This window comes from Lasioglossum baleicum, chromosome 9, assembly GCF_051020765.1.
Source record: "Lasioglossum baleicum chromosome 9, iyLasBale1, whole genome shotgun sequence".
NCBI classification, from domain to species: Eukaryota; Metazoa; Arthropoda; class Insecta; order Hymenoptera; family Halictidae; genus Lasioglossum; species Lasioglossum baleicum.
Window position 1 is genome coordinate 2,708,405 of NC_134937.1, and position 27,829 is coordinate 2,736,233.

At 42.1% G+C, this 27,829-nt stretch overlaps 1 protein-coding gene and 1 long non-coding RNA gene across 3 annotated transcripts; both read right to left on the reverse strand.

Moving 5' to 3' along the window:
* Positions 1-11: 11 nt before the first annotated feature.
* Positions 12-3,468, reverse strand: LOC143211960 (uncharacterized). Of its 2 annotated transcripts, XR_013009581.1 has the most exons (3): positions 1,392-3,468; positions 266-340; positions 12-134 (listed from the first exon to the last, which is right to left on the reverse strand). It is a non-coding gene; the product is annotated as an uncharacterized LOC143211960 (long non-coding RNA). The 2 variants fall into 2 exon arrangements; XR_013009580.1 differs by having other exon boundaries at positions 128-340.
* A 786-nt stretch (positions 3,469-4,254) lies between these two features.
* Positions 4,255-27,153, reverse strand: LOC143211951 (ubiquitin carboxyl-terminal hydrolase 31). The gene is made up of 4 exons (XM_076430125.1): positions 26,000-27,153; positions 8,844-9,217; positions 7,342-8,752; positions 4,255-7,228 (listed from the first exon to the last, which is right to left on the reverse strand). The coding sequence occupies exons 1-4, from the start codon at positions 26,870-26,872 to the stop codon at positions 7,106-7,108; spliced, it is 2,781 nt and encodes a 926-aa protein (XP_076286240.1). The 5' UTR covers positions 26,873-27,153; the 3' UTR covers positions 4,255-7,105.
* Between the last annotated feature and the right edge of the window lie 676 nt (positions 27,154-27,829).

Genomic DNA, 27,829 nt, shown 5'->3' on the forward strand with positions numbered 1-27,829 from the left:
CATAACCTCAGGCCCGTACCCCATACCCCGTACCGTATGCGTGGCACATTAGGGCGACTCTCTCGTGCTGCGGCTAGTATTTTTATTAGGATGTCTCCTTGTATACTATAGCACGTGTCGACAAATTTTGTAATCTGTGTAAAAACATTTTTCCTATGGCGTTGTCTAGACGATGTTGAATATAAATAAGATATAATAAATAATATACTTTATACGATGTAATAAATTTAATTTATACAATGTATGTAATTGTTCTCATTCTTACTCCTATCCCCTGTCCCCTGAGCCTCTAATGCTCTAAGCTACAGCTGAAAGAATTTCTGGAATGGGATAGTGGAAGCTGAAAAGGAGAGGAAAAATCGACCAGTTTTGGTTAAATATTCAATGAAATTGTTATTCAAGGGTTAAAAATATTGGCGGGTGTCTACTGGAGAATTCTCTGTGTCTGTATTGTATAATATAAAGGTAATTTATTCATGCAAAAAGAAAAATATTGGATATTCATTACAGCAGCAAATGATTCGTGCCGCTTTTCCCATAAGACGCAATGTTAATTCCGGCACGAATTATTTGCTCTTCCTAAACGTCCGTACAGCGCCATTTCATGCAGCGGCCAAACGCTCAAACTGTTAGCCAAATGTTACCGACAGAGTACAGGTCGGTAACAGCGCCATTTAGCGGTAGATTCAATTCGGAACTAAATTTGGCTAACAGTTTGAGCGTTTTGCCACTGCATGAAATGGCGCTGTACGGACGTTTAGGAAAAGCAAATAATTCGTGCCGGAATTAACATTGCGTCTTATGGGAAAAGCGGCACGAATCATTTGCTGCTGTAATGAATATCCAATATTTTTCATTTTGCATGAATAAATTACCTTTATTATACAATACAGACACACAGAATTCTCCAGTGGACACCCACCAATTTTTTTAACCCTTGAATAACAATTTCATTGAATACTTAACCACCGACGAGATACTATTAAAGACTGCCAGCCTTATGGCAGTTGGCGAGCCCGAATTTTTCGGTGTTTCTTACGCCCTCTAGGATATATTCTGCCTCCATCCAGAGAAACAGAAGGCCAACGACGGCATTTTGTCGGTGAAGAAGACCACTGAGGAGATTCTCGTCGCGATGCATCGGCGAGAATGCGAATTATCACGAAACTATATCGATTATTATTAAATGTTACATTCTCCGCCATATTTCAGACGATGTTTTGGCATTATTGTGGCACTATTTCGAATTTTTAGCGACGTGGTATATCAGATCACTGTAACTTTCACGTTATCCCCGCGCCCGTTGCGCCCGGTTACCGGGCTCGCTGAATAGCACAGGGGCTGGCAGTCTTTAATAGTATCTCGTCGGTGACTTAACCATCCACGGTCACCTGTCAATAACGCGTGCAGTACCGCCAGACTCGACCAAAACCGGTCAATTTTTCCACTCCTCCTTTTCTTCCACGTTCCACGTTTCACAGTTCCACCCAGTTCCACCAGACCCAGACCTGCCCAGACTATCCCATTCAATCCCATTCCAGCTCCAGCGTATGGCGTATGAGCATGAGCACCGACGAGATAATAGTATCTCGTCGGTGGCATGAGCATCAATGAGCAATGAGCATACTCCAACTCCAACTCGAACCAGAGAGTATTAATCAGTCATCAGAGCATATAATATATGTTACATATAATGGTCTTTCTCAAGGAGAAGTTCTATATTTTCAGAGATATTTTATACCTATAGCATCTACGTTTCGAGAATACTGGACAACATATACCGGGAGAAATTCAAATACGTATCATAAGTATTAGTATGCAGATGACATTGCACTATATAAATACATATATATATATATATTTACACATAAGTGGGCTTCGCTTAGACAAAGCCAAAACTTCAATAGAACAAGGTACATATCAACACAGTCTATATGTATACAACAATTTAACTAAAATCATATTCAAGTCCTTCGCGCCACATATGTGCATATTTGAAACTTCACGATAGAAAGCGAAAGGAAATATCGATTATGTATTGATGGCAATTGATGGCGTATTTAATCGTGTAATCGTCGGTGAACTGTGGAAACGTACCTGTATCCTGTTCATGTTTGCATTAAAATTTGACGATTGCATCGTTGATCTGTCTTTATTCGAATTATAACAGTAAAATGAGTAGTTGTAAACATGTATTATAAACGTTTTGAACATTGTAAATGTCGTGATTATTGAATATTGTTTGACGTTCAACGAAACATAACCTCGATACATCAACGTTTTATGGAAAACTGGTTGCGTGGAAGCAACGTCGATGGTTCTCATCTATATGAATTTAAGATGGATGTTGTCGTCCTCGTCCATGGTGTGGTGATTTATTTGCTCGGTTTAATGCGATAATAGAGACCACCTGTGGAAACTATGCAACAAATTGTTTCTGCCATGAATGTTCAGAACTCATATCAGTATCCATCTGTGTTCGAATCGAAACAGCAAAACGATTAAGCAATATCAATAGTAAAGAACAGCCTTGGTATTCGTATCATTACCAAGGTAATGAACACAATGGCGTTCAAAGTGTTTTTGGCAACAGGTAGCACGTTCCATCGTGCCTTAATCTTCATGCTTAAACTTGGGTGGCAATCACGTTTCCGTTTACCGATGCTTCTGGTCATGTTGTTCGTGGCCACGGACAACAGGCTTCAAATGGTAGTCGATTTTGGAAATACGGAACAACATAATCATTTGTGATTAAGGATAAGAACAAACTATCGGCTAAATTATGTAACCGTAAGCATTAGCTCAATATAGAAAATGTAAATTTGTTACTTATTTTTCAATTTACCTAGGATAAGGTATTTTAAGGATGAAAGGGTATCGTTGAAACTTTGATTAACTTCTGTTTTAAACTCGTCTTAAACCAATCTCCGCATTGGAAACGCATACAGTAGGATAACGAAGAGCTAGTATTAGCGTGAAAAGAATATAGTGTATGTATATGCTGGTAAATGTTGTTTGTGCGAAACGCATACGATTTTATATATTATTACTATTTAGATTAATATCTACGATAAATCTATTTGTTACATTGTGGGAAAAATAATTTTGTATTTACCTAAATCCATAGTATTAAGGAAACTAACTTATTCCTGGATTAAGTTAAGCGTTTGAGACTGATTGATTTTATTAGAATACTAAAGTTATATAGTTATATGTATAAGTGGGAAAATCTGTTAGACTAACAAAAATTATAATTGTTATTTAATTGTTACATATATACGTGGGAGTTGTGCGAATACATACATTATCATTGCTGTACGCGTCTGTAAAATTCGTCTTGTATCGATGCTACCTTTTTTAAGAAGCTCAAACAAAGCAGACCTAAAATGTTCATAATCATCGGAGAAAAATGGAGGTTTAAGTTTAGATAACGAATAAAGTAGGTAAAAATAATTCTCTGAAAGTAGCAGAGCTTAGTGCTTGAATAATTCGACCATTTAAATGTTAAATGTTACTCGAATAAAGTATGATATAATTATGAATAATATGTTATCGATTAAACCTATCTCGAAACGTATAGCGGTATAACTAAGTAAATTCCGAATAGTTTACGTATGAATATTTCTTCTTTATTGACAAATCTTTGTATATTATACTTTGTTTTTCGTTAATTATTTATAAACTTTTTACATTAGCCTTGAATAATATTATACAATGTTTCGTTTCGAATTGAACGATGCCTCCTATGTATTTGTCTACAATCTAGACATTCTAGAATTCTAGACCCACGAAATCGGCGATTAAAATAAGGTCGGGTGAACTGCATACTCGTTATTCTTTCGTTTTCATGCCAATTATCAATATCGGCAATTCTTGAAAAGTCTAATGGAACGCTAGACGAAATGAGTTTCTTTGACGTTGTCTTCTTCCGAAGTTTTGTAGTTTCTCGAAATTCGTTGGAGACGGTTGTTTTTTTCTACGTTTAAATATGACAAGCGTGAACAACGTTATCTTTCAAACTGAGAAATACAAGAATCGCTGGTGGAAACTGATAGCTCAACTTGCACAAAGTGGAATGACAGTTTTTTTTCTCTATACAATACGTTCTCTATTTATTCCAACAAAGTAGTAGCGATAAAATGAATAATCAATAGTATATTCCCCAGTCGATTAAACGTGAGTACGCGACTTTGAAACTCGGTAATTAATAACGGGTAGCGGCAATCATCCATTCTTGTTCTCGTTTTTTCTCTCTCTCTCTCTCTCTCTCTCTCTCTCTCTCTTGTTTCTCATTGTCAGACAACAGTTTCGCATTCACTCGAATTTACAATCGTTTGAGAGCTCCCAAGTCTCGTAATGGTGTACAATAGTTCCCAAATATCTTAATTTTATTTCTTAAATTTATTCAAATTTAACATTACCATGGCACCCGATTTTCTATTTTCAAATCTAACAACCGAATCCATTTGTGATTCGTTTTTACACAGATCGAATTGCGCGTTAGGTGGTTTTCAATTGTTAGACTAGAGCAGAACAATTTCTTCGGATGCCTAAGTATAAAAATATTTGAAGTGCACGAGTATTACTCTTTTGGGACCACCATGGCACTCTACTCGACCCGGAGACTTACTATAGGAATATCAACTCGCGCAGTGAAATCTTTAAAAATATATGCTTACAGATAGAGGATACGATGCGAGCGAGCGCGATTCAGTATTAATGCGAAGAAAGTATAAAATGTTAAAAGCACCTGACCAGTTTTGTGTTTGCATCGAGGAACAACAAGACTTTGGATAAAATTAGCCGAACTGAAAAGAATTTGCGATACTCGCAGACGGCAAAAACTATTTTGTCGGAAGTTCTACAATTTTCCAAGATTCTAAAAGTCGCTGATATTTGGCATGATACTCTTAACATGTTACACTTGAATCGTACTGATTCATGCACATGCATGTTGTTTCGTCGGATGCACGCCGCATTGTCTGGCTCTATCGAACGAGCTACTTTCGCGATACCGAGGGCTTAGAGCTTAACGCTGACTCGACAAATCGTCTCTCATGCACCAATTTACTCACACTACCCCACCGTCCACGATACGTGTGACTAGCAATAAATGTTACTCGAATATAACTTAAATATCTTTCCCTCGCTATTTATACGCGCGTGCACGAATGTACACATATGTACGTCTAGAAATTTCTTTCACTTTCAGGCTTCCGCTTTCCATCGCTTTCTATAAAAAAATGTCTAAGTGGAATGATCGTTATAACTGGGAGCTTAAGAGCGTTGAACGCTGATAAAAAGTAGGGTCGCTAAAAAGGTATGCAGGCTCGACCACAGGAGACGGAACGGTCGAGTATCGGACGCGCTAATCTGTTTACCGGGTAATACTTCTTCGTCGTGGCTATATATGTATGTATGGTTATGATTCGAATGCGAGTAATGTTAAACAAAATAAATAAGAACGAGCGAAATTAGAGAAGGATACGATTGAATATATAAATAATGAGTTAAATCGTCCTGTCCGACTTACAGATTAAATCGACCAGACGCGTTCGACCGTCCCCCGTGTTTCCTACCATACCCTGTACAAATTTCAACCTCTTCCGCGTGTTCCAACCCGTTCGCGGGTGGCTCTTATAAAATATTCTAACGCAAATACGAGTCTAAAAATCGATTTTTTCCAACGCTATATTTCGGAGAAATTTCATTGGTAAATAGCCAAGTTTCTTTCAAGGGACGAACGCATAGACTACTCGAAATGCAACGATAAATATTTTTAGCGTATCGAGATTATTAAAATCTAGCAAAATCACCTATCATCGTTGAGACCTAAAATAAGTGTTGGACAATGCTATCGATGTACTTAGGGGAGCCACTCGTGCTACCAACGTACTACACGCTTTCATTTTTGAACATTGAATTGTGCCAATCACAGGAAGAACGAGAAGAGTCAATAGTGGAAGTATATTGATTTTTTTGGTCAAGAATAGATTCCCAAAAAGAACAATAAAATAAAAGGTTGGCCGTTCTGTGATTCGGTGGCTTCCGGATACGATATCGATGCTCGACGATAGATCGCTGTCGCGTCGTAGTTAGTAAGTATGCTTACGCGATTGCAAATGACATATAGATATATGTAAAGATATATATGTTTGTGTTGTGTGTGTGTGTGTGTTTGCATATATGACTGTTGTACGTTCGCGTGGACTCGTGTATACAATATATATATACATACATATATACATACATACACATATGTATGTATATATATTAATTATCGAGATAAGGCCACTAGTGGGTGATAAAAATATAATATAAATATTCCAGTTAAGCGATAGTTTCAAAGCAATGGTTAGCGACTACACGGTATGTCCAGAGAAGAATAATTTTTGTTTTCGTTTGGATAGAATGAATGGTGATACACGCGAATCTTATCGCACGCAAGATTCGCTTTATTGTCATAGTTTCCATCGTGAACCACGACTGTATTCTGTGTTCGATGTACAGGGGCATCGATTCGCGCGATAATAAAAAGAAACGTCGCGGTGAACTCTTTGACACGGCCACATTCTTCCCAGACACACGTAGGATGGGTTACCTATCGCGTCGAAGATCTAATATATTATTATATTAACGATAGACGACTCGTAACGAGGGACTCGTGGTACTCGATACTAAATATAATATAATTTGTCCTTTCTTTAAAAAGTTCTACTAACTGCTACACAATGTACAATACAGTTCGCGCAATCTGTATACAAACACGTTATAAATTACAAAAGAATCACTAATGCCTCGAGTTCCGCTCCCGCGCTCGGAAGAAATACTCGTCGAACGCCGCCGTATTGGCTTATCGTGGAAATATAATGCGATATCCAGAGAACTACGTGTGGCACTGATATTTTTTTCGCACGTTCGACAGTCGCTTAGAAAGAGAAAGCATATTCTTCGCGATACGAAACGAATGTACTTAAGGTTCGCGGATAATCGTCCGTGTTCCGGTTATGCTAGCTTTTTTTGGAAAGTTTTGCGACACACCAGGTTCCAGGCACTACACGTTGAGCGATGCTCCAGCCAGATCGCGTCCGGCTTAGATCGTGTGTTACAAAGTTGACTCGTGAATGATCGTGGTGTCTGGATCGCTGCTGCTGTGGATGATTGTCGACTGTGGCACATGCGGTATCAACGTGATGGACGACATTTTCCGGACGGGTTTTGGCGAAGCCTGAAAGAATAATCGCGATCATAATCTCGAAGAAAATAATGTAACGAGCAAACTGCGGATCTTATCGCAACCTATACCTAGGGGTGAACGCGAACAAGAGTTAACGGACATACCCATTCCCTTCTGCAAGGCGCTTCGTCGTCCGAGTAGTGATCTATCTGACCAACGTCCGTTTCGGTCGCAACGTTCCTCTTCTTTGGTTGCAAGGTGGCATAATTGCGGCAGCCTCTGTTGAAGTTTGTCATGTTCTTCTCCTCCACGATCTTCTCCTGACAAAGTATCTCTTGCGACTTGCTTTGGTTATTGTTCGTGACGTTGCTGTTAGTCTTATTGTTGAAATAGAACGGTGGCATTTTCGAAACCCAGTGGTCGAGCCCGGAGCCGGTCGAACTGGTGGAGGCTGCCGAAGAGGTTCCCGAATTGTTGGTCAATCCTCTCCGCTGATAAAACAGCATGTAAGCAGCGTTGGTTATCAGGTTCGTGTCGTTGACTGCTTCGACTCTGGTGTCGTCGAAGCAATACCACTGAGTGTCGTAAGGGTTCCGACAGAACGCGGTGTAATGTCCACCCTGCAGATCTTGGCCGTGGTGATTACATATCGCGTAAAGGTCGTAGACGTTCTCGTCGTACTTTGGAATATTTTGTTGGCGCGGTCTGGGCTTCTTCCAGGGTGACCAGCCCAAGCCACCCAAAGCGCTAACGTTGTTGTGAGCCTGGACTCCGTTGTGCGCCAAGTGCGGTGTCATGTCGAAACCGTACAACGGAAAATCGACCAGCATCGTCAGCTTCGAGGTGGATCTCTGTTTGGACTGTTGCCGAAATCTTTTCAAGTGTATCACCAAGATGTCGGGCAGGGACCAGAGGCCCAGCTTCTTCACGACTTCCTGTTTCTTGTTACAGTAGGGACAATGCCACGCGTCCTCCGCTCCCAAAATCTCGGCTCTGGTGTAGAGATCGAAGCATTCTTCCAGAGTGACGGCTCCTCCCAGCTCGGAGTTGCTCTTCAACTGTTTCACGCTGGCGTGTTCCTCGATCTGATCGGTGTCGTCCTGAATGATGTTGCGCTTCGTGGCTTCGTCCCATTCCAAGATCAGTTTAACGTGTTGCGGACCGGAGTCGTCGGCGCAAAGAGCCAACGCCTGCTCGATCTGCTCCGTGTACAAAGGATGCTCGACGCAGGGATCTATGCAAGGGTGTTCGTCCTGAACCGGCGTGGCAGCCGGGTCCGCGACCCGGATGTTGAACAGTCCAGGACTTTGACTAGACGTGAGAACATCGTCGGCCAGAACACTGTGCATTTCCTTCAGCAGAAGCTTTTGCAGGTCTTCGTAGGACGTCTCTCTGGAGACTTGCATCGTGTACGGACTGCCGAAGCGTTGCCTGAGGTCTCCTTTCGCCTGAACGTTGATCCATACGAGAAGAATGTAAGCCTGCTCCGCCGGTTCTTTCAGTTGTGGCAGTTCTATGCAGTAGAGTGGGTCGTTTTCGGTGATCACAGATAGAGGTTGGCAATCCGAGAATGTTCTGGAAAGAATAAATAACAAGAATTAGCAACTATATAGAAACGTTTCGGTAAACGCGGACTGCATACATACTTGACGTTCGAGACGTTTACCTGTGAAATCCTTCGTCGTGGACTTCCGTCAGCAACATATGATTCTCGTCGATCCCGGTGTCGCTCGCCAAAATTTCCCTCAGTTCTCTCACGTTAGCCGCCTGGTTCACGCTAACGCCAATTTTCACTTGTCGCGGCTGCTGCGACGTGTACAACACGTTCACGAAAAGGTTCATCTGTCGGTGGTTCTGCGGGACTGGTACCGACACGCAGAGGAAAGGATCGAACGTGTTCGACTGCCGATGACATCTTGGACAGGTCAGACTAGATCGGAACTGAGCTTGGAACACTGCGTGCACGAACGAGTTGTTGCACCGAACATGGTTCGCTAGCGTTTCCGCTGCAACGATATCGTCCGGACGCCCGAACGAGTTCTGCAAACGAAAATCACGATCAATCTTATGTTATAGGACATAGGAACATCGATCTTATCATCTAATCGAATCGAATCTAATGTAATTTACAGGAATCGATTCAAATACCTGGAAGCATGAAATGCATTTGTATCAACATTTTCTTTTTCTGACAACACTCGACTGATTTTTCCGTTGGCCCAGATACCGTGTACCAATTTAACAGAAACGAGGTGAGTGGACAACAGTCCGAGAGAGAAAACGGGGAAACTTTCTATCCTGCGGAACATCGTTTTTATTCGATTATCAACGAAAGGTGAGCCACAGGAATGAATGTTTATCGATATCGGAACTCGTGGAATTCGTTGAGAAATCGTAGAGCGCAAGATCTTTGAAACATTCCTCGTCGATGCATTACGAAGAATGACTCCTACGTTCGCGTTCCACGATAATTGGCGGGAGTTTCAAACTTTCACGTTGCGTAATTAGATCTCCGTAAAATAGATGTCGGCGAGTCCTTAATCGAAAACATTTTAAATTGGTAAGAAATTCTCTTTTATCAGTGGTATGTATTGTTTCTAAACCGCATACGACCTTATCGCAGGAAACCGTTTGATCGCGCGCGAAAGAGCAATGGCGAAACAATATACATAATCCTTATCGTTCGTAAATTATGAAGAGTATGTATCGATAACGACGCGCGGAACCGTAATGTAAATACCCTTCGCCTTCGATGCGCGCGTAAGCGGTGCAGCTGCATTTAATCGGGCCTAGAGGAGTTTCTTTTATTTCGCGTAATAAAGAAAGAAGCCGGACAAACAACGCACGCGCTACTAAAATTAATTGTTGAAACGATGGAAAACCACCGAAAGAGGGACGTAATCAGTCGTACGATCGTAATCTCGCGATCTGTATAGAATCGAAGAGCGCTTCATGGAAGTGTAATCGATTTTTGATAATGTTTCGCAAATCCCGATGAAGTAACTTTATCTGTCGATTAGAGAAAACATACTCGAGAATGTCGGAGATGCCTTTAGGTAAATAGGAAATGCGTGTACCGCTTATGTACGATCTGGCTCGATGTTACGCGTCACGACGAACGAGTCTACGTTCATAAAATGATTAACCGTCTCGCATATAATCTTGCATATCTGTTTAATAATAGTTTTAATTATTTCTTTCTGCTATCGCAATTGCTCGATTGTTGGCAGGACACGAACCAACGGCTGGCCTGGCGGAGCGTCTAATAGATTTCTGTTCTGCAACGACAAGGAGGTGGCGCCGCCATTGCTGCGATTAACAGTTACACGTGCGTCCAGCGTGGGGATTCACGTGTGACAAGCGATTCCGTGGACATATTTTTTGCTGATTGGACGCGTGACAATCACGAAACCAGTTTACCTCCTAATGTACACAAAGATAAACGCTTATAACGCGACTGTTCTAATAATAACTGTCTACACCGGCGCGGCGCGACGGTTCGCGCTTCTCTACAGAGCTTGTCGTCGTCTGCCCTCATGCCCCTTATTTTCTGTCACCGAGTTTCGCAACCGGGTCCCGCCGCGAGCCGCGCGCCAAGCCGGATGGAGCAAACCGACTGCGAGTATGCTAATAAACGGCAGACAATTGTCGCCTGCTCGCTAAAACTCACAAAGTTGTTTGCGTTTGATCGGAGCAACCTCTCCCGGCAGACAGTGTGGATTAGAAGATCTCAAAGTCCGCCAGCAAAAGTGTCAATCACCTGAAAAACGCCGAGCTAGCTATCGTCGCGCGTCTATGTATGTATTTGCTTATACGTAAATAGAATAACGCCAAAACGGGAAGAAATAGAACTTGCGAATATCTGCTCGAACGAATGTCAAGAAACAGCTCGAGAACCAACAAATGAACCTTGACGCGAAGCACATGTCGGAGAAATATTGTACGACGATGTATTTGGACGTCTGCGGCGCGCGTCGGTTACGCCGACTTTGACTGGTATCGATCGGAAATTTTTCAATGATAATTGAATTAGTTTCATTGGTAACGTTTAGCGAACCGCCTGCAAAGCCTCGCGTGCTTTTTTTCCTCAACCCCCTTTTCGGTCAGTGGATTCCCGGTACAGAGTACTCGCGATCGGCGTGGAAGGCTTCACTTAACCAGATCACGAATCTCCTGTTTTCATGACCTTCGAAATACGCTGTTTTCGAACACCACCCACGTACGTATGTATTCCACGCGCGACCAACGTAATCGCGAAACAGAAATTACAAAGAAAGACACGCAAGGATGTCCATCAAAGTATTACATATCTACCCTTAAAAGGTTCTTAATGGATTGAAAAATATAGCTACACCGGGTCGGTTTCGATCCGTCAACATTTTTATTACACAAACATTTCATCTACCTTTCCGATGAAAAAGAACAACGTTATTTTATCCTTGGCATATACGAAAATTCTACAATACATACATATATGTACCGTTGCGTCATTGGATAGGGATAAATAGATACAAACTTGGCGTATTTTGTTGATACGGATCAGACGTGACTCAGCGTTGAGCAAGATTCGAGGATAGTGACTTCGATGAGACAAGTATTTCTCATTCTCAGCAGATTGCGCGAAGCGTTGCGCTTTCGAATAGCCGGGCCCCCCATATGTATTTGCATTGGCTGCTTTCGCAAAGACAACCGGTCGGTCTTCCATTACAGCATAGATAAGGCTAATTGTTTCGTGCAGGCGATAACTCTGAGCGTGTGCATTCGTAAGCTACCGGATTGGGATAACTGTTGAGCCATCCGCAGGATGTGTATCGTCGATCCGGTTGCCGGAAGTAATTTTCAATGCTTACAGGTTGTAACGACTCACGCTACGATTCACGCGACTCACAATTGGTCAATGTCACGTCGGTGCATACGTACAGGGTGTCGCATCGTGTATCACATATGTATAAATCAGAGTTCCTAATCGTTGTAATTTCTCGACCAAGAATTCTGCTCCAAAAATCAACAAAATTAAATCGTGTGCTAATACTTTCGAATAGGCATGGAAACGAATTGTTCATATTGATAATTCTAATGAACCGAAGCGCGATACGAATGCCATGTGGATTGCGCAACGGATTTCGCGTCGATTTCCATTAGATTCGAGCGTCGCGTCGCGTCGTGATATTTTTTTTAAGCTGTGCGAACCACGATCGCGACGCAATCTGCCGACGTTGCTACAAAAAAGCAACAATATCCGAGCGCAGGAACGGATCGTTTTCTATATCGTTGTGCAAAACAAAGGACCGGAAGTTGGACGCCTCTAAACATTCTTTACGTAACAGTGGCAATCAACGGCTCTCGGCTCTCAGCTCTCGGCTCGTAACTCATAATTAACTTCTTTCGACCTGACAAACACGGAACGCGTTCGGACGTATGCATTTCGATGCACAATACAATACGCTTCGAATCCGACACCGCTCGAATTACCTTCCGTGTCCCCGGTGTAAAAAAATTCGATACTGACACTGTAGAAATTTATGCAAATTTAGATTTTTGTAATCGATACTTTGGCACAGCAGCAATCGAGTTTGCAAAAAAATAAGAAGTGTAAGCGTTGACTCGTTGACACACGAATTAAATGGAATTGAACGGAATCTAATCTAGCCAAAGATACCATTCCCCCAATTTATTATTCATTGAATTGCAACATAAATTCGTTCGGTTGGAAATAAAAGTGTGTTCTAATTTTATCGATATATGTAGTTGTGACTCATTGCAAACGCTGATAACTGTGATTAAATAAAAACTATTTGTAGCCGACGACTTCATAATTGAACGATTGATATAAAATAAGTATGTATTCGTAAAAAATTCATAGTTAAATATAAATTGAGAAGCGTCTTTATACGCGAAGGGGTTAATATTAATTTTCGAAAGTGTAATCAATTTTCTACAACACTTTCTGTGAACCATATTGATCCACGAACATTAACATTAAATCGTGCATCCTCCTGTAATGTAAACTGTAGATGTAGATTATAGATTCAGTAAATGATTCTTGCCGCTCGGACATAACGGCATTTAGGCAGATTCGTCGACTGTTCTTTCGCACAGAGAGCTCCGAGCTTGCCGGTATATCATCAATAACAACGTGTCAACGAAAAGATTTCTCCCAAACATTGACACGCGTAATGTGTCATTCAGAAGACAATTTGTGCAAGTGCATCCAAATATGTAAACTGATCGCGTCGACTTGAAACTTGAAACCGCTGCTGTGTTTGTAAATAATCGGTGCAAAGAGCAACAGAGATCGCCTCGAGCGCAACAATACTGGATTCGTCGCTATGATTTCCTCGTTCAACAGTTATACAGTCACGGTAATTTTAGTCCAGTCAACGAAAAGTTGTAGAGGGAAATGGAAGGAACACAATTTTTAACTTTGGGTCTTTGTTTGGACTAGTGAGGAGGTAAACATACTAAAAGTCCCCACTCCTTGAAGGTGAGCGGTGTGCAGGGGGGCACGTAGAAGGTCCCCTTTTCGGTTTTCCGTGGATATCTCGGAAACTATGCGTCCTAGCGATAAGATCATTCCATACAAAATTAAAGCTGACACAATGTGCCACAAGGTTGATTCAATTCAGTTTTTCGCTATCTCGCATAGTTTCCGAGATATCCGCGCTCAAAGTTCACTAATTGTGCTGAAGAGTGCTTTTTCACAATTAGTGAACTTTGAGCGCGGATATCTCGGAAACTATGTGTCCTAGCGATAAGACCATTCCATACAAAATTAAAACTGACAAAATGTGCCATAAGATTGATTCAATTCAGTTTTTCGCTATCTCGCATAGTTTCCGAGATATCCGCGCTCAAAGTTCACTAATTGTGCTGAAGAGTGCTTTTTCACAATTAGTGAACTTTGAGCGCGGATATCTCGGAAACTATGTGTCCTAGCGATAAGACCATTCCATACAAAATTAAAACTGACAAAATGTGCCACAAGATTGATTCGATTCAGTTTTTCGCTATCTCGCATAGTTTCCGAGATATCCGCGCTCAAAGTTCACTAATTGTGCTGAAGAGTTAGCTAGTCAAATAAAGCAAAAATTTCTTTTTCACAATTCGTGAACTTTGAGCTCGGATATCTCGGAAACTATGCGAGATAGCGAAAAACTGAATGGAATCAATCTTATAGCACATTTTGTCAGCTTTAATTTTGTATGCAATGGTCTTATCGCTAGGACGTATAGTTTCCGAGATATACGCGGAGAACCGAAAAAGGGGACCTTCTACGTGCCCCCCTGCACCCCGCTCACCTTCAAGGAGTGGGGACTTTTAGTATGTTTACCTCCTAACTAGTCCAAACAAAGTCCCAAAGTTAAAAATTGTGTTCCTTCCATTTCCCTCTACACCCCCCCTAATGAGCATTCATTGACTGGACTAATTAGAAACAATTGAAATATATTTTTTTAACACCCTACTAAGTAAGTTACATATGCGTGTATGTATGTATATTGTAGCGATATAAAACAAATTGTAGCGATATAAAAATGTAGATGATCGATAACGGTTAAAGGTTTGGTAGGATTGCGTGAAAAAGTTGGTCACATAAATATATACCTACATACAGCACATATGTATGTACAATATCGGATTACGTGGATTCCATTTAAATTAGTTCCACCGCAAACATGCTCGCATTAATTGGATTTGTTAATAAACGGACGCTGTAATTCGTCAGGGTCATTTAGCCGTCGTCGATGATAATTAGACGGCGTGGGTGGAGATAGTAATTAATTCGACACAACTATTCAGTGTATAGAGGAAGGTCACACGGAAACGGAAAGCCATGATTAATCCGTTAATCAGCTGGTTTTTCGAGCATAAATGCGCACACAGGCGTAACGCGTGCAAATTGCGAGCAAAATTAATACATATACATAACGACAATTTTCGGCAATAATTCTCGTGCGCCCGGTGTTTCATTAGGTAGAATAGAATAGAATAGATCATCTCTTTGATGAAATACGGACAAATCTGACAAAGAGAGATAAAAACTCGACAAAATAAAATAAACTAAAATACACGAATTAGGAGAACAAAGAAGAAAATAACAAAAGGGGCTACCGAGGGATGAAGAAGTCGCATACGAGCCACGAATTAACTCGTTCGAGTAGAAATGATCAGCTGATCGGCTTTTTATCGGGTTGATTTTACAGCAGCAATGATTTGCATGTTTATATTAATGACACTTATTAGGCGACTGATTCGCTCGAACGAATATCCACTGTTATTATTCTCGGATCATGACTCATCCTGCACAGTCGACGAACGAATCGAGGAAATAGTTAACTGAAACAGCAAATAAAAGGGGACGGTTTGTTTCCAGCCGCGTCTTCGAAAGATTCGTTTCACGCTCTTGCTGCAATCGCGCTCCGATATTTCTACATTAGTGAGCAACGAATACGTGTAACAACCTTGATGACACAACAATATACAGCGATTTCGCGTGGAATTTGAACCCGTTGGGTAATGTCCGAGTATCTTTTGTACCTCGACGAACAATTTGTCGCATTCCGCTGCGAAGACGTTCGCAAACGATACCCCGTTCGTTTTTTTGCATATTTCCAACGGTCGGATAATTAATAATAATTAAACGTGAAAAAGATATACATACATATGTACATATTCGAAATTCTCGATATGAAACCAGCAATTCCGTGGATGCAAACCGATAATTAGACCGAGTGGAAAAGAGAAAATTACACCCGCTGGTGGCAATTAACTCGGCCATGCCACCATGGAAAATTACACGCTTCTGGACTTTATATGTACGTACATATTGCGATACACTCTGTATGGAAGTATGGCATTCTTCGCTTTCGCACGCGAAGATATATGAAATCTATAGGCTGAATCGTACGACCGGATTCCATCGATGACCCAACGGCGTATGCCAATAAAAAACCGCCATTTGTCAACGGAAGCTACGAAAAAGGTCGCGTTGACCGTGTTTCGCAAAACGGTGAAACGGTCGTGGAACGACTGGATCAGCGTGGCCCCATTCAAGGTCGGTCCTTGTTATGGTACCGCTTCATATCCGCTAGAATTGCAGTACAGGGTGTGTTGACAAGAAGAAAAGAGAGAAGCGAGGAAGCCTACGAAACAAAACGTATTTATATTCAAATTTAATCGAAACGTTTATAAAGCGTTATCCCTATCGCATGTAACAGACGGAACTGTTTGTAAGAGGAAGTCGACAGCTTTGCGGTTAAACGTTACTCAAATTTGATTAGCCACCAATAAAAGAAAGAAAGGAGTGTATTTTGACAAAACTGACAAAGAACGGGACGGTTCTCTCTTTTATTTGCATACCTGTTCCGCCGAGTGTGTTAACAAGTGTGAAACGTCAAGTTATTTCGAAAAACAATCGTGGTCGGAAATTTTACAATTTTTCTGTCGGCGCGGCGCGGCGCGACGCCTAAAAGTTTGCGCTTATCGGGCGCCGATTCACGAACATAAGAGGTTATTTATAGGCAGACGGGTGATCCTGCGGGAGCGGCGACGACGAACATGAAAAAACGACGAACGAACCCGATTTTCCTCCTCGACGATAAACACTCGTGTTTACATTGACGAGCCCTCGATACACATATTATCTCTCTTTGTTTTCCTGCACGATTCTTATCAAACATTCCGCGCTGCATCGAAACCGTCTCGAACGACACGGCAAAAGTCTGCACGTTTTCGGATACGAATACACAGACACCGACACTCCACGACTAGACTACGGATCTTCGTGCATTTATTCTTTTCTTATCTTCGGGCATTTGCAAATATGTAAAATACAAGGCATACACATTATGTCTACAAGAAAGGTTCTAGTTAACAAACGATATATTTTCCTCATTCTTTAAGGAATGGCTTATCTAAATAGGAACTTGCATACAGATCCACAGTCTAACTGTGACATAGATAATATAGTGATAAAATGTTTGGTTGAATTAAGCAGACAACGACGAGTTAACTGGTCTTAAACATTCCGTAACGCTAAACGTACCGAGCATTAAAACGGCACCGTGTCAAAATTACAATATTGAATTTATATAAATGTGATGAATGTGGTGATTAAAATCTGAGACCGTGCGTCTAGCCGGAAGCGAACTAAATATGTAAACAGAATAGCTGGTTTTGTTGATTTGAAGCGAGATCCAGAGAGCTTCGCTTCCCATCAATGAAATCTGTACTGTTGTAGGGCATTGCTCTATTGCATTTTCTTCGAATGAATATTTATAATTGAAAATGAAAGTCGCGAGAGAAAGTTCGGTACGTTGCGCAGCGTCGGCATTGTCCACGGAACGCTGGCCCCTGCCCTGACACGGTCATAACATGGAGCCATGGAGCGAGAATGCGTCGTTAACTATAAATATTTAGCGTTGGAAATCTAATAGAAAGCTGTTTTCACTTTTTCCATCTACACCGTAGATGGAGAAGATCGAATGGAACTACATATGTACATACTTGCGATCGAAGAAATCGGTCGATCGTTCCCCGACTGCTCCGCACCGCGCCGGTGTCCATTTAACGCGTTCACGCCTTGTAGATCTTAATCCCAACAAAAACATCCTGTAAACAGGAGCCAAGTTCCTATTGCCGTAAAAAGTTACGAGATCAAACAAAATACGGCCAAGTTCCTTAGTTTAGAAATACCTCTTGCAATACTGAAAAAAGCGTTTGTAAAAATTAGTTTAAAAGAACGCTATTTAATTTTTAAAGAGTTACATGGAGGGCTAAATTATTCAAACAATTGGTTTAAAAAGTAACGGCCAAGTTTGAATACTTTAGCTCTCATGTAACTTTAAAAATGAAATGGCGTTCTTTTAAACTAATTTTTACAAACGCTTTTTTCAATATTGCAAGAGGTATTCCTAAGCTAACGAACTTGGCCGTACTTTTTTGATCTCGCAACTTTTTACGGCCATAGGAACTTGGCTCCTGTTTACAGGATGTTTTTGTTGGGATTTCATCAATTTTTGTTGAAATCTGTATCTACATACACCCAATAAACAAGAAGTTTCACTTTTGTCGCGCGTGGTTTTCCACGCGTATGTTTTTTTCTTTTTCCTTTGAAGAATTCAAAAGACTACATACTTGATGTGGTTGGGCATACCCTATGTACTTTCGGTTGAGCCTTTCGAAAATTTCGTTATTTTTGCGGTAGGACGCACCGTTCCCGAGATACAGCCATTTTTTATATGTTCTATCCTACGTACCTATTTCGTAATGTTTTTTTTTCAATACAACCCCTTTAAAGTGTAAAATTTTATAAATTATTCCTTTGAGTGTTTGTTATGGTGGATCTATGTACCAAATTTCAAGCTTGTAGGTCAATGGGAAGTACCAAAAAGGTTTTGATGATCTGTCAGTCATTCAGTCAGTGAGAAATTTAGCGATTTTTGAGGTCCTATATCTCGGAACCTACTAATGTTGGAAGATTAATGTTTTGTCAATATTGAGACATGATACAATTTAACAAGTGTACGAAATTACATCTCTCCATCTGCCTCCAGTGCAGAATTATAAGCCTCTAAAAAACGGCTAAGTTGTTTCGTGTAAAAGGAGGTAGTGCGAGGAACTTGGCTAGATAAAATTTCGTTTGCTTAATCGATGTCGATCAAAATTGATTTTCAGATTAAGCGGAAGTCCTCTACCGTCACCGTTCCCATTCCCGTTCCCCCGATAGTTAGACCCTCTCTACGAGAGAGTGTATCAATTTTCCATAATATTTTCTTCTTGGTCTCCGAACCGAGACGACCTCCGGCTCCGGCATGAAAACACGCGTGTCGCATTGCACGAATGCAAGGTCTCGTCCAAGGTGGTGCACGTTTTCATAAAACGCGGCTGCACACCGACGCGACGCGACGTTTCAATGTTGAACGACTGCACTCTCAGTCGTTAATTGAAAATATTCAATTTGCCATTCTTTTGAACGTTGCGTCAAAGTTGGTCAACCGTAACTAGATCATACTAAATATGTACTATATGTAGAGTAACTATGTATGTATGTAGTTCGCATAAAACTTTCGAAGCATTTCACTGAAAAAACTACATTTGAAAAATCTTTTACAGAAAATTCGATAAATGCCTCCGACGGTAGTTTCAGTGTTAACGGCGGCGTGTATAAATAAATAATGAAAATTTGAAATTCTGTGTTTACTGCCAAATCTCCTTCACCCGACACGCACTATGCGACGCGTCAGGTGTGATTTGCACGTTTGAATTACGACCCTCTTGGATGAATACACGAGGTGCCGAAGGACGTCTGCGAGCACTGTCCCGGATGAATCGTAAACGACCGCGTAAATAAGAGTTCGATAGGAGCGACCTGCGATGGAAATCGGAACACGATTGGCTAAAGGACACGCGTGATGTTTGTACACACCGCGCACCGGTACGGTTCATGGCGAGATAACAGAATCCGTAATGAACGCGCGTCACTCCATCGTCGCACAGATTTTACCAAACCGACTACATACATACATACATATTGACTTGTCTTGCTTGCGCAACATTCAAATGTCCTTTCAAAATGTTTTCATTTCAAATCGGGATTATCGGGAACAAGGCTAGCCTATGCAAGCAAATATTTACTTCAGGCCTTCGATAACGGTTGAAAAAATTGAATTATAGCTGGACGAGGAAAAAGAGTTTAGGAATTGTAGAGAAAGTGAGGAAGGGGGGGCTGACGAAAATATTTCGAATAAAACTGCACGAAACGTTCGATGTAATTAAAAAAGATGTGGTAACCGGTGTACGCATTAACGATGCGTGTAATTAATCGGATGAAGGTAGGAGCAAGTTGTTCGAGGAGTGATCGGTATTTACATTTACGCACCGAACGTTATCCCCGAAGCCAGCCTAAAAGGATGATAAATTATTCACACGGTTGCCTTTCCCTATGTGCTAATCAAGTCTGCGCCGGTCGTCTCGATACACCTTAATGTATGATAAAAATTCACGGTACGAAGATAGAGAAGACCTTATCGATAACGTCACCGAGGCCGTTTATCTCGAACCACGCAAACCGCGTATCCTAATTTTAAAAGGACAAGGGAGCTAACGATCTTATCGCAAGGTCAACAATACGCGCGGCGGCGGCGGCACCGTGGCTTCAGCACGTGCTCCCGAGTGGCACACCGAGCATTTTGAGAACCGCGTCGAACTTGTCCCGGATGCTCCGTGACCCGCCGCGCCGATTCATCGGCTGCGACAACGTGGACGTGTCCGCGGTGCACTGCGACCGGATTTACGAGCTACAATCACCTGCTCCCACAAGAGAAATTACTTTTCTCCAATCGACCAAACGATTTCAATTGTTTCAACGCATTCGTTGGCAACATTTGTCAAGAAGGCTCGAACGAAGGTTAAGAAGACGCTACGGGGGAAAACGTTTCCACGAACGTCTTTGAATTTTCAAGGCGTCTCATTGACCGATTCCGAAGAAGTCGGTCAACATGTCCGACACCGAAGGGCACTCGACGAGGAGGGAAAACCAAAAAGAACCGGCTACGAAAAAGTGGCACGAGGCAGCGGCCGTTAACAAGAGGGGCAACATGTCGGGACACTGTCGGTTACCGATCCGGATTATCGACTACGCTTTGCCGAAGATCGCTTCATTATCCGATGCCCGGCAAATAACTTTGACCGCGCACGCAAGGAATACATAGTTGATAAGATAGCTTCGCGGAATCTGGAGTCGCGTATACATTCATGTATGTACTTACATGGCAAGTTGTGTGGAAAAAGAAGGAAAAAGAAAAAAGTCGAGATATGGGAAATAGCTGCAACTAATTCTAGAGCTATGCAGCCAAAGCCGTGGAAAAAACTATGTACATACATACATACAGACATACATGCGTATGTAGTTGGGACTAATTGTAAGAAAAAACGGTTAGCGATCGTTCAAGGCGGTTACATTGAATCGGACCTGCGAGCACAGGCATTTTTCATAGTTTCGAAATTACTTCCTGGAATCGGTTACGTAAATTTTTCAAATTCTTTGTAGTTAAATAGAAATAAAATAAAATTTCAATTAGAATTCAAATTCAAACTACTTGAAGCTTTTCTCGCGGTGCAAAGAAACTCATTGTTTCAGATTGAAATTTCGCACATGCTTAGCTGCGTACACTGTACACTGTACACGATTTCTTATGAATGTAAAAGTTAAATGACTCTGATCGACCTTTCACGATAAGACAATATGTATAACAAAAGAATCGCCGTTGTTACCGCGAAATGGCCGGTAGAAAGTTCGCGTCCAGGAGAGGAGAAAATTCAGTTGTTCTCGTAATTATGTAGTAGTTTTTACTGCATTTATCCCTGTACTTGTTAGCCACGCCAGGAGAGTAATTGCATCGATGGCGAATGACGTACAATTTCACGACGTTTTCTCCTCTGTCACGGCCGACGACCGCTTCTTTTTATGCGACAGCGACGTGTATGTACACCGCGGGGGAAGTGTAAAAATAAAGCGTTAAACAAATACCGAGGAAGTCGACGTATGTAAATCGGAAACAATATCTCGTGCACGCAATGTAAAAATGCACATTCGTTAAGTAATATATTCGAAACCGCGCTAAAAAAAGAAGTTGATGAAAAATGATCGGTCACACTAGTTGTGTAACACTTAATCGACGCGAGAATAAGATTAAGAATCGCTTAGCCTCTATATTATCTATTATGTATCGAGGCTCAGTTTGTTCGCTAATTAGTCTATCGTAATATGTATGTACGCATTCATCTTTCTAGTAATATTAGTGGTTATTTAAGGCACGGATAGATATTGCAGTGGACGAAAAATCACGATGCCGCACCGCGCCGTGCATCGACTCGAATTTTCTTTACGATAGAAAAATCGACATTAGTCCACTCAACGAAAAGTTGTAGAGGGAAATGGAAGGAACACAATTTTTAACTTTGGGTCTTTGTTTGGACTAGTGAGGAGGTAAACATACTAAAAGTCCCCACGCCTTGAAGGTGAGCGGGGTGCAGGGAGGCACCTAGAAGGTCCCCTTTTTCGGTCTTCCGCGTATATCTCGGAAACTATGCGTCCTAGCGATAAGACTATTCCATACAAAATTAAAGCTGACAAAATGTACCACAAGATTGATTCGATTCAGTTTTTCGCTATCTCGCATAGTTTCCGAGATATCCGCGCTCAAAGTTCACTAATTGTGCTGAAAAGTTAGCTAGTCAAGGCAAAAATTTCTTTTTCACAATTAGTGAACTTTGAGCTCGGGTATCTCGGAAACTATGCGAGATAGCGAAAAACTCAATTGAATCAATCTTGTGGCACATTGTGTCAGCTTTAATTTTGTATGGAATGGTCTTATCGCTAGGACGCATAGTTCCCGAGATATCCGCGGAAAACCGAAAAGGGGACCTTCTACGTGCCCCCCTGTCACCCACTCACCTCCTCGGCGCAGGGACTTTTAGTATGTTTCCCTCGTAACTAGTCCAAACAAAGTCCCAAAGTTAAAAATTGTGTTCCTTCCATTTCCCTCTACGCCCCCCTTATGAGCATTCATTGACTGGACTAAGACGCGACAGGATGCGTTTTGTCGTATTGTGGCTGGGAACTGGAAACGATATTGAACTGAAAAACATGTAAATCGATACGCGAGTTGAAAGTGAAACGGAGCAACGCTGAACAAGTTGACAAACATCGTCGAGTAATTAATTACCGTCGATCAGGGGGCAAAAGAAAACGAAGAAGCAACTCAAGACTGTGTTCCAGCGCTTCCATCGGGTTTGCCGGTTGCGGTTGTCCCGCCGTGAACCGTTCCTCTTTTGTTCGACGCGCGGCAAGCGGCGAGTGGCGCGGGATGATTCACGGTTTTGTTTTGCAGTCGTTTTTCTCCGCCTCTCTTACCTCACCGTTCATGTAATCGCCATGGTAGAACCGTTGCAGACTGCGGCGCGGCGGCCGCGTATGTCCGCAGATCGTCTAAACGGCACACCGTGTTTTTTCCTCCGAATTTCTGCGAGATCGTTTCGTTGCGAACGATCGGGAGCCGTATACCGGTGAACAATTGACCGGGGCACGCAATGCTGCGCACTTTTGTCTAAGCATTACGTCATAGTTATCATACGAGCATCTCGTGCGGTGAATCATCCAACTGAAATTCGTCTCGTGAGGTTCGCTCTCTCCTTCGAACACACGCGTTGCGTTGTCGCTTATGAGTTGTGACACAAAAACGCGTGGCACGGCCGGCCAATCATGTTCAAGTTCGCGCTTATCGAGTATTCGAGAGTGTAGACTATTTTTAGCGGCAGAGCACCGACTGTCTCTTGGCCCTGTATTTTAAAAATGCCTTATTTCCTTCCTTCCTTCCTTCATGTGAAACCCCTTCTTTCTTCCGGGGAATCGTGCGCGTATTTGGAAAGTTTCATGTGGCACCTGTCTTTGCGTATCGCTTGAATTATCAATTGAGACCTCTTTAAATTATCATTCATCTCTATACTATTCCCCTTCCTGCGTACCTTTTCAGTACCTACTCTGTACCTAGAAATTTAGTCGGGTGTTGCAAAAACGGAAAAAATATAAACAATTATTCCTCGATACATACATACTATGTATCTATGTATATTATGTATAGTGGTCAGTATGTATCCTCAAAAACAGTACAAATGCGTACAATTTTGTTTCCCTTTTTTTTTTTTAGCTATAAGTGCAATGTCTACGTGACCGACCAGATTACGCGTACTCGATATTCGAGTCTTTAGTCTCAAGTTTTCTCTACAAGCCATATTCTCCTTTTGTACGTTTAAGGAAGTACATAGGATAACTGCACCAGTGAATAAACGGGCACCAGTAAATGAACGCTTTTGTATATTTCAACAAATTTTAAGCCGCACGGCATACTAGCGATATGTAATGACTCTTGGGCCAATGGAATTGTATATGATTCTTTTTCGTAGCTGTATTCCTATTGGTTTATATTGGTCACGTGACCATTAGTTTCTAAGATGGCCTATTTTCACCAAGTGCGTTGAGTGTGTGCAACAGAGCTAAAACTAGTAAGGTATGTATACACGACCTTTTCTTTTACACATGAGTTTTTATACTTTTCTTTTATACATGTGAGATAAAAATTACTAACAATATAGATGTACGAGGGTTTAAATATTGAATATAAATCACAAAAATAGCTATAAAATGAATATTTCGTTAAAAATTCGTTGTTTGTTCACTGGTCCACGATATTCACATATTTTTTTTTTTTAAATAAAATATCTTCCTGAACAATTTCTTAAATGTTCATTCACTCTGGTGCAATTACCCTACTTGTTCTCTTTATGTTAAGTTTCCTGTTTATGTATATATGTAATTGTTATTTTTTTTGGCTGAATAAACGTACGTTATCAAAAGAAAAGTGGTCAGTATCCCCGACTGTCGCGTGGGAGACCGGTGACCGGTGTTCGATTGCTCGTCGCGACGCGTCGGGGAGATTATTTTTATTTTTTAACAATTAGAAGTTTTTAATAACAATTTAAATTATCATAAATTCCAAAAACTAAAATTAGAAAACGGCACTACTTGATATTGTAAGAATTGTGTTCTTTTTTTTTACAAAAATGATTTTTAAAAATAAAAACATTGTTTCGAAGAGTTTACCGCAGCTCTTTTCCTCTGTAACTTCTACACGTTCGTACGATCGTGTGCCATTGATTCAGAGAAAAAGAAAGTCCACGTGAAACCGATTTTCATGTATGTATGTATTTTGAAATTTTGCTTTTTTCCGAAGCAATTCCGTTTCTGCGACATCGCCCGGTCCAGGTCCAGGCTCTACTGGCCTCGTTAAAAAAGCGCGCCATGTAGCATTCAAACGCGAAATAAATTTAGGTTAAGGCCCTCGTCGCGATCGACTGACACACACTCCGTGCTGTGTACTAAAAAATAAATAAAATCCACTCGAGCCTGCATGAACGTGCGATTCCTTCTAACCGACGCGACAAACATCGATAAGAACAAGTTAAAACATCTTCGAACATCTTTGTATGTATGTATCATACTTTTTTCTTGTTCTCGTTCGACGGTAACTCGAAAGAAGAAAAACATGCGAGATTTTCATGGACCGATATCCCAGATTTCCAAGCGTCATTTTTAAGCATGCTCCGGTGACTGTTTAACGAGTATGCATTCGTATTATGTAATCAATCGACAAGAACGATTACAAACCTGTCGGTCACACGCAACGCGCAACGCGAGAAACGCGTATGTATGTATTTAGTAGGTATGTGTGTATGTACATCGCACGCGGGCAAAGGCATGCACAAACATTGACACGGAGACCACATGAAGCGGTATGCTACGACTTTTAGCTGTTACTATCAAAGTGACGGTAAGTTGATACGAAACTGAAGAATCCTTCTGTCGTTTCAACTCGCGTACGGTGCTCTGCTCTATGTTCCGTATAATAAAAAAGACCTCTATCTCCTTTCGGTAAAAAGCAACGCGCAACGGTTTCAGTTTAAACAGACGTTAACCTCGCAACTAGATAACGAATATATTCGTAACTTGAAATAATGAACAAGATTCGCGCCGTTGTAAAATATATATACTTAGACTTTGAACTAAATACGAAGAATAGAAGCACGATAGACTTAATATTTGAATAGACGGCGAAGTTTGCGTAAACGATTTGGAACAATCGGTCTAAATATGTATGTACGATTGAACCGTGTGACGCGGTACGTTCGAATTTTACCGCGCTAATGGAAATGCAATGCTTGGCTCGTTCGGTGACCGAGTCACAGAGAATCAGATAGCTTGCTTACCTTAATAATCTTATATTTCTTTTTGGTAGCCTGATTCAGATCCTCGTGCACTTTATCTAATAGCCACAACAAAAATTCCTGAGCGTCGTGCTGCAAGTTGCCACGGTACTGGCTGCCGTATTTGTCGACGACGCTTTTGAACGCGGTGCTCATCTCCGGGTCGTATTGACAGCTCCATATAGCCTTGAGTAGGAGGGCCAACTGTTCGGTGATCTCGCCTTTCGTCCCGTACTTCTTCGAGTTGAGCTTGTTCCGTCTGGATAGATCGACCTTGTACTGGTCAAGCACGAAGTACTCGGCGAGTATGTCCGTATGGGATAGACACTGCAGCACGGCGTTCATGAAACACGTGTTACCGTGGTTGCGTAAACCTATGACCCCTGGCACACGATCCGGCGGTATATGCGCGGGCCGAGGCGGAGGGACCCTAATGTCCCCAGCACTCGACCCTAGATCGTCCCTATGGGAGGTTTTATGGTTTTGCGCGCCCACGTTGGACATGTGCTGAACCATCCTGTTAATGAACTTCCTCCAGGACGGCCTGCGAAACACTTTCTTCTCCGAGTATATTTGCCCGTTCGTGTGCAGCCTGCCCATATGGGGCTGCTGCATGCTCTCGACTTGCTGCTGCATATTGTTTCGCTCCTTGTTGCCGCTCGTTCCGCCGCTGTTGTCTTTCGAGTCGCGGTTCTGTTTCGGACGTCGCCGTGACATCTTAGCGTTCTGAAACGGATTCCGCGGTAACGTGAAAGTACGCTTCAGCCGCGAAGCGGACTCCCGTGCCTTCGCCTCGGACGATTTAACCTCTTCCACGCCCAGCTCACCCTCCGACACCGATTTCATCACCGCACTATTCGCCTTCTCACCGTCCATCGCCGGCCACGGAAACAACCGTTCGAGCCTTCCGCCTTCCCACCTCGCCCCGTTCACATCACGACAGGATCCGTTGTTTCGCGAGACACGATCGACACACCACCGTCGGACACGTCTAAACCATGTCGTGCCCGTCAACAACTGACCCGCGGCCCGCGGAGAAAAAACGTCATACGCGTAACCCGCTCTCGTACGCTGCGGCGGCCATTTGCCTTTTATCACGGGCTTCCACGATTCCGTGACCGCCGTGACGCCTCCGTCCTAAACTACGCGAATCGGTTGATGGGAACCACGACGCGACGTGCCGCGATCCCTTCTCTTTACCCTTCGAAGTGGTAACTTCGCGCGACCTCTGCGCTGGCAGCTGGAATCACCGACGAGATACTATCACAGACGAGATATAGGAATATAGATATAGATATAGGGGCGTTAGCACACCGATACCGACGGAAATGGGGCGTTAGTGCACCGATACCGACGGACACCAAAATGCATTGGGTCACCGACGAGATAATAGCACAGACGAGATATAGATCCTATATCTCGTCGGTGATAATAGCATAAGGTATATGAGAGTGCTCACGCTCGGGTTATGGCCGTGCCACAGACGAGATATAGGAATAGACCTGACACCTTATGGGACTTGGTGTCCATAGGAATCTGAAGTACCGACACTTTAAAATGCCAGTGATTTTAGCGTCCTCTACGCTTTAACAACGGTGAATTCGAAAACTAGAACCAACACGAATTGGGTTCGACTGGTAAAACTTCTACAGCCAGTGCCGGATTAATCCAGCGCGGGGCCCGTAGCAAATTTAACCAGGAGGCCCTATGGTTTGCACAATAATATAATAAAACCCAATGAATGACCTTTTTTGTAGCAAAAATATCTGCGAACGATATGTCTACAGCGTTGTCAAGTCTAAAGTACGCAACGTTGTCCGATTATGAGTTTTC

Excerpts from the sequence above, each read along its gene's own strand:
- LOC143211951 (XM_076430125.1), bottom strand. The coding sequence starts at position 26,872 with ATGGACGGTGAGAAGGCGAATAGTGCGGTGATGAAATCGGTGTCGGAG. Across the intron at positions 8,753-8,843 it reads CACGACGAAGGATTTCACAG|AACATTCTCGGATTGCCAAC; the intron begins GTAAACGTCTCG and ends TATTCTTTCCAG. Across the intron at positions 7,229-7,341 it reads CGCCTTGCAGAAGGGAATGG|GCTTCGCCAAAACCCGTCCG; the intron begins GTATGTCCGTTA and ends TTATTCTTTCAG.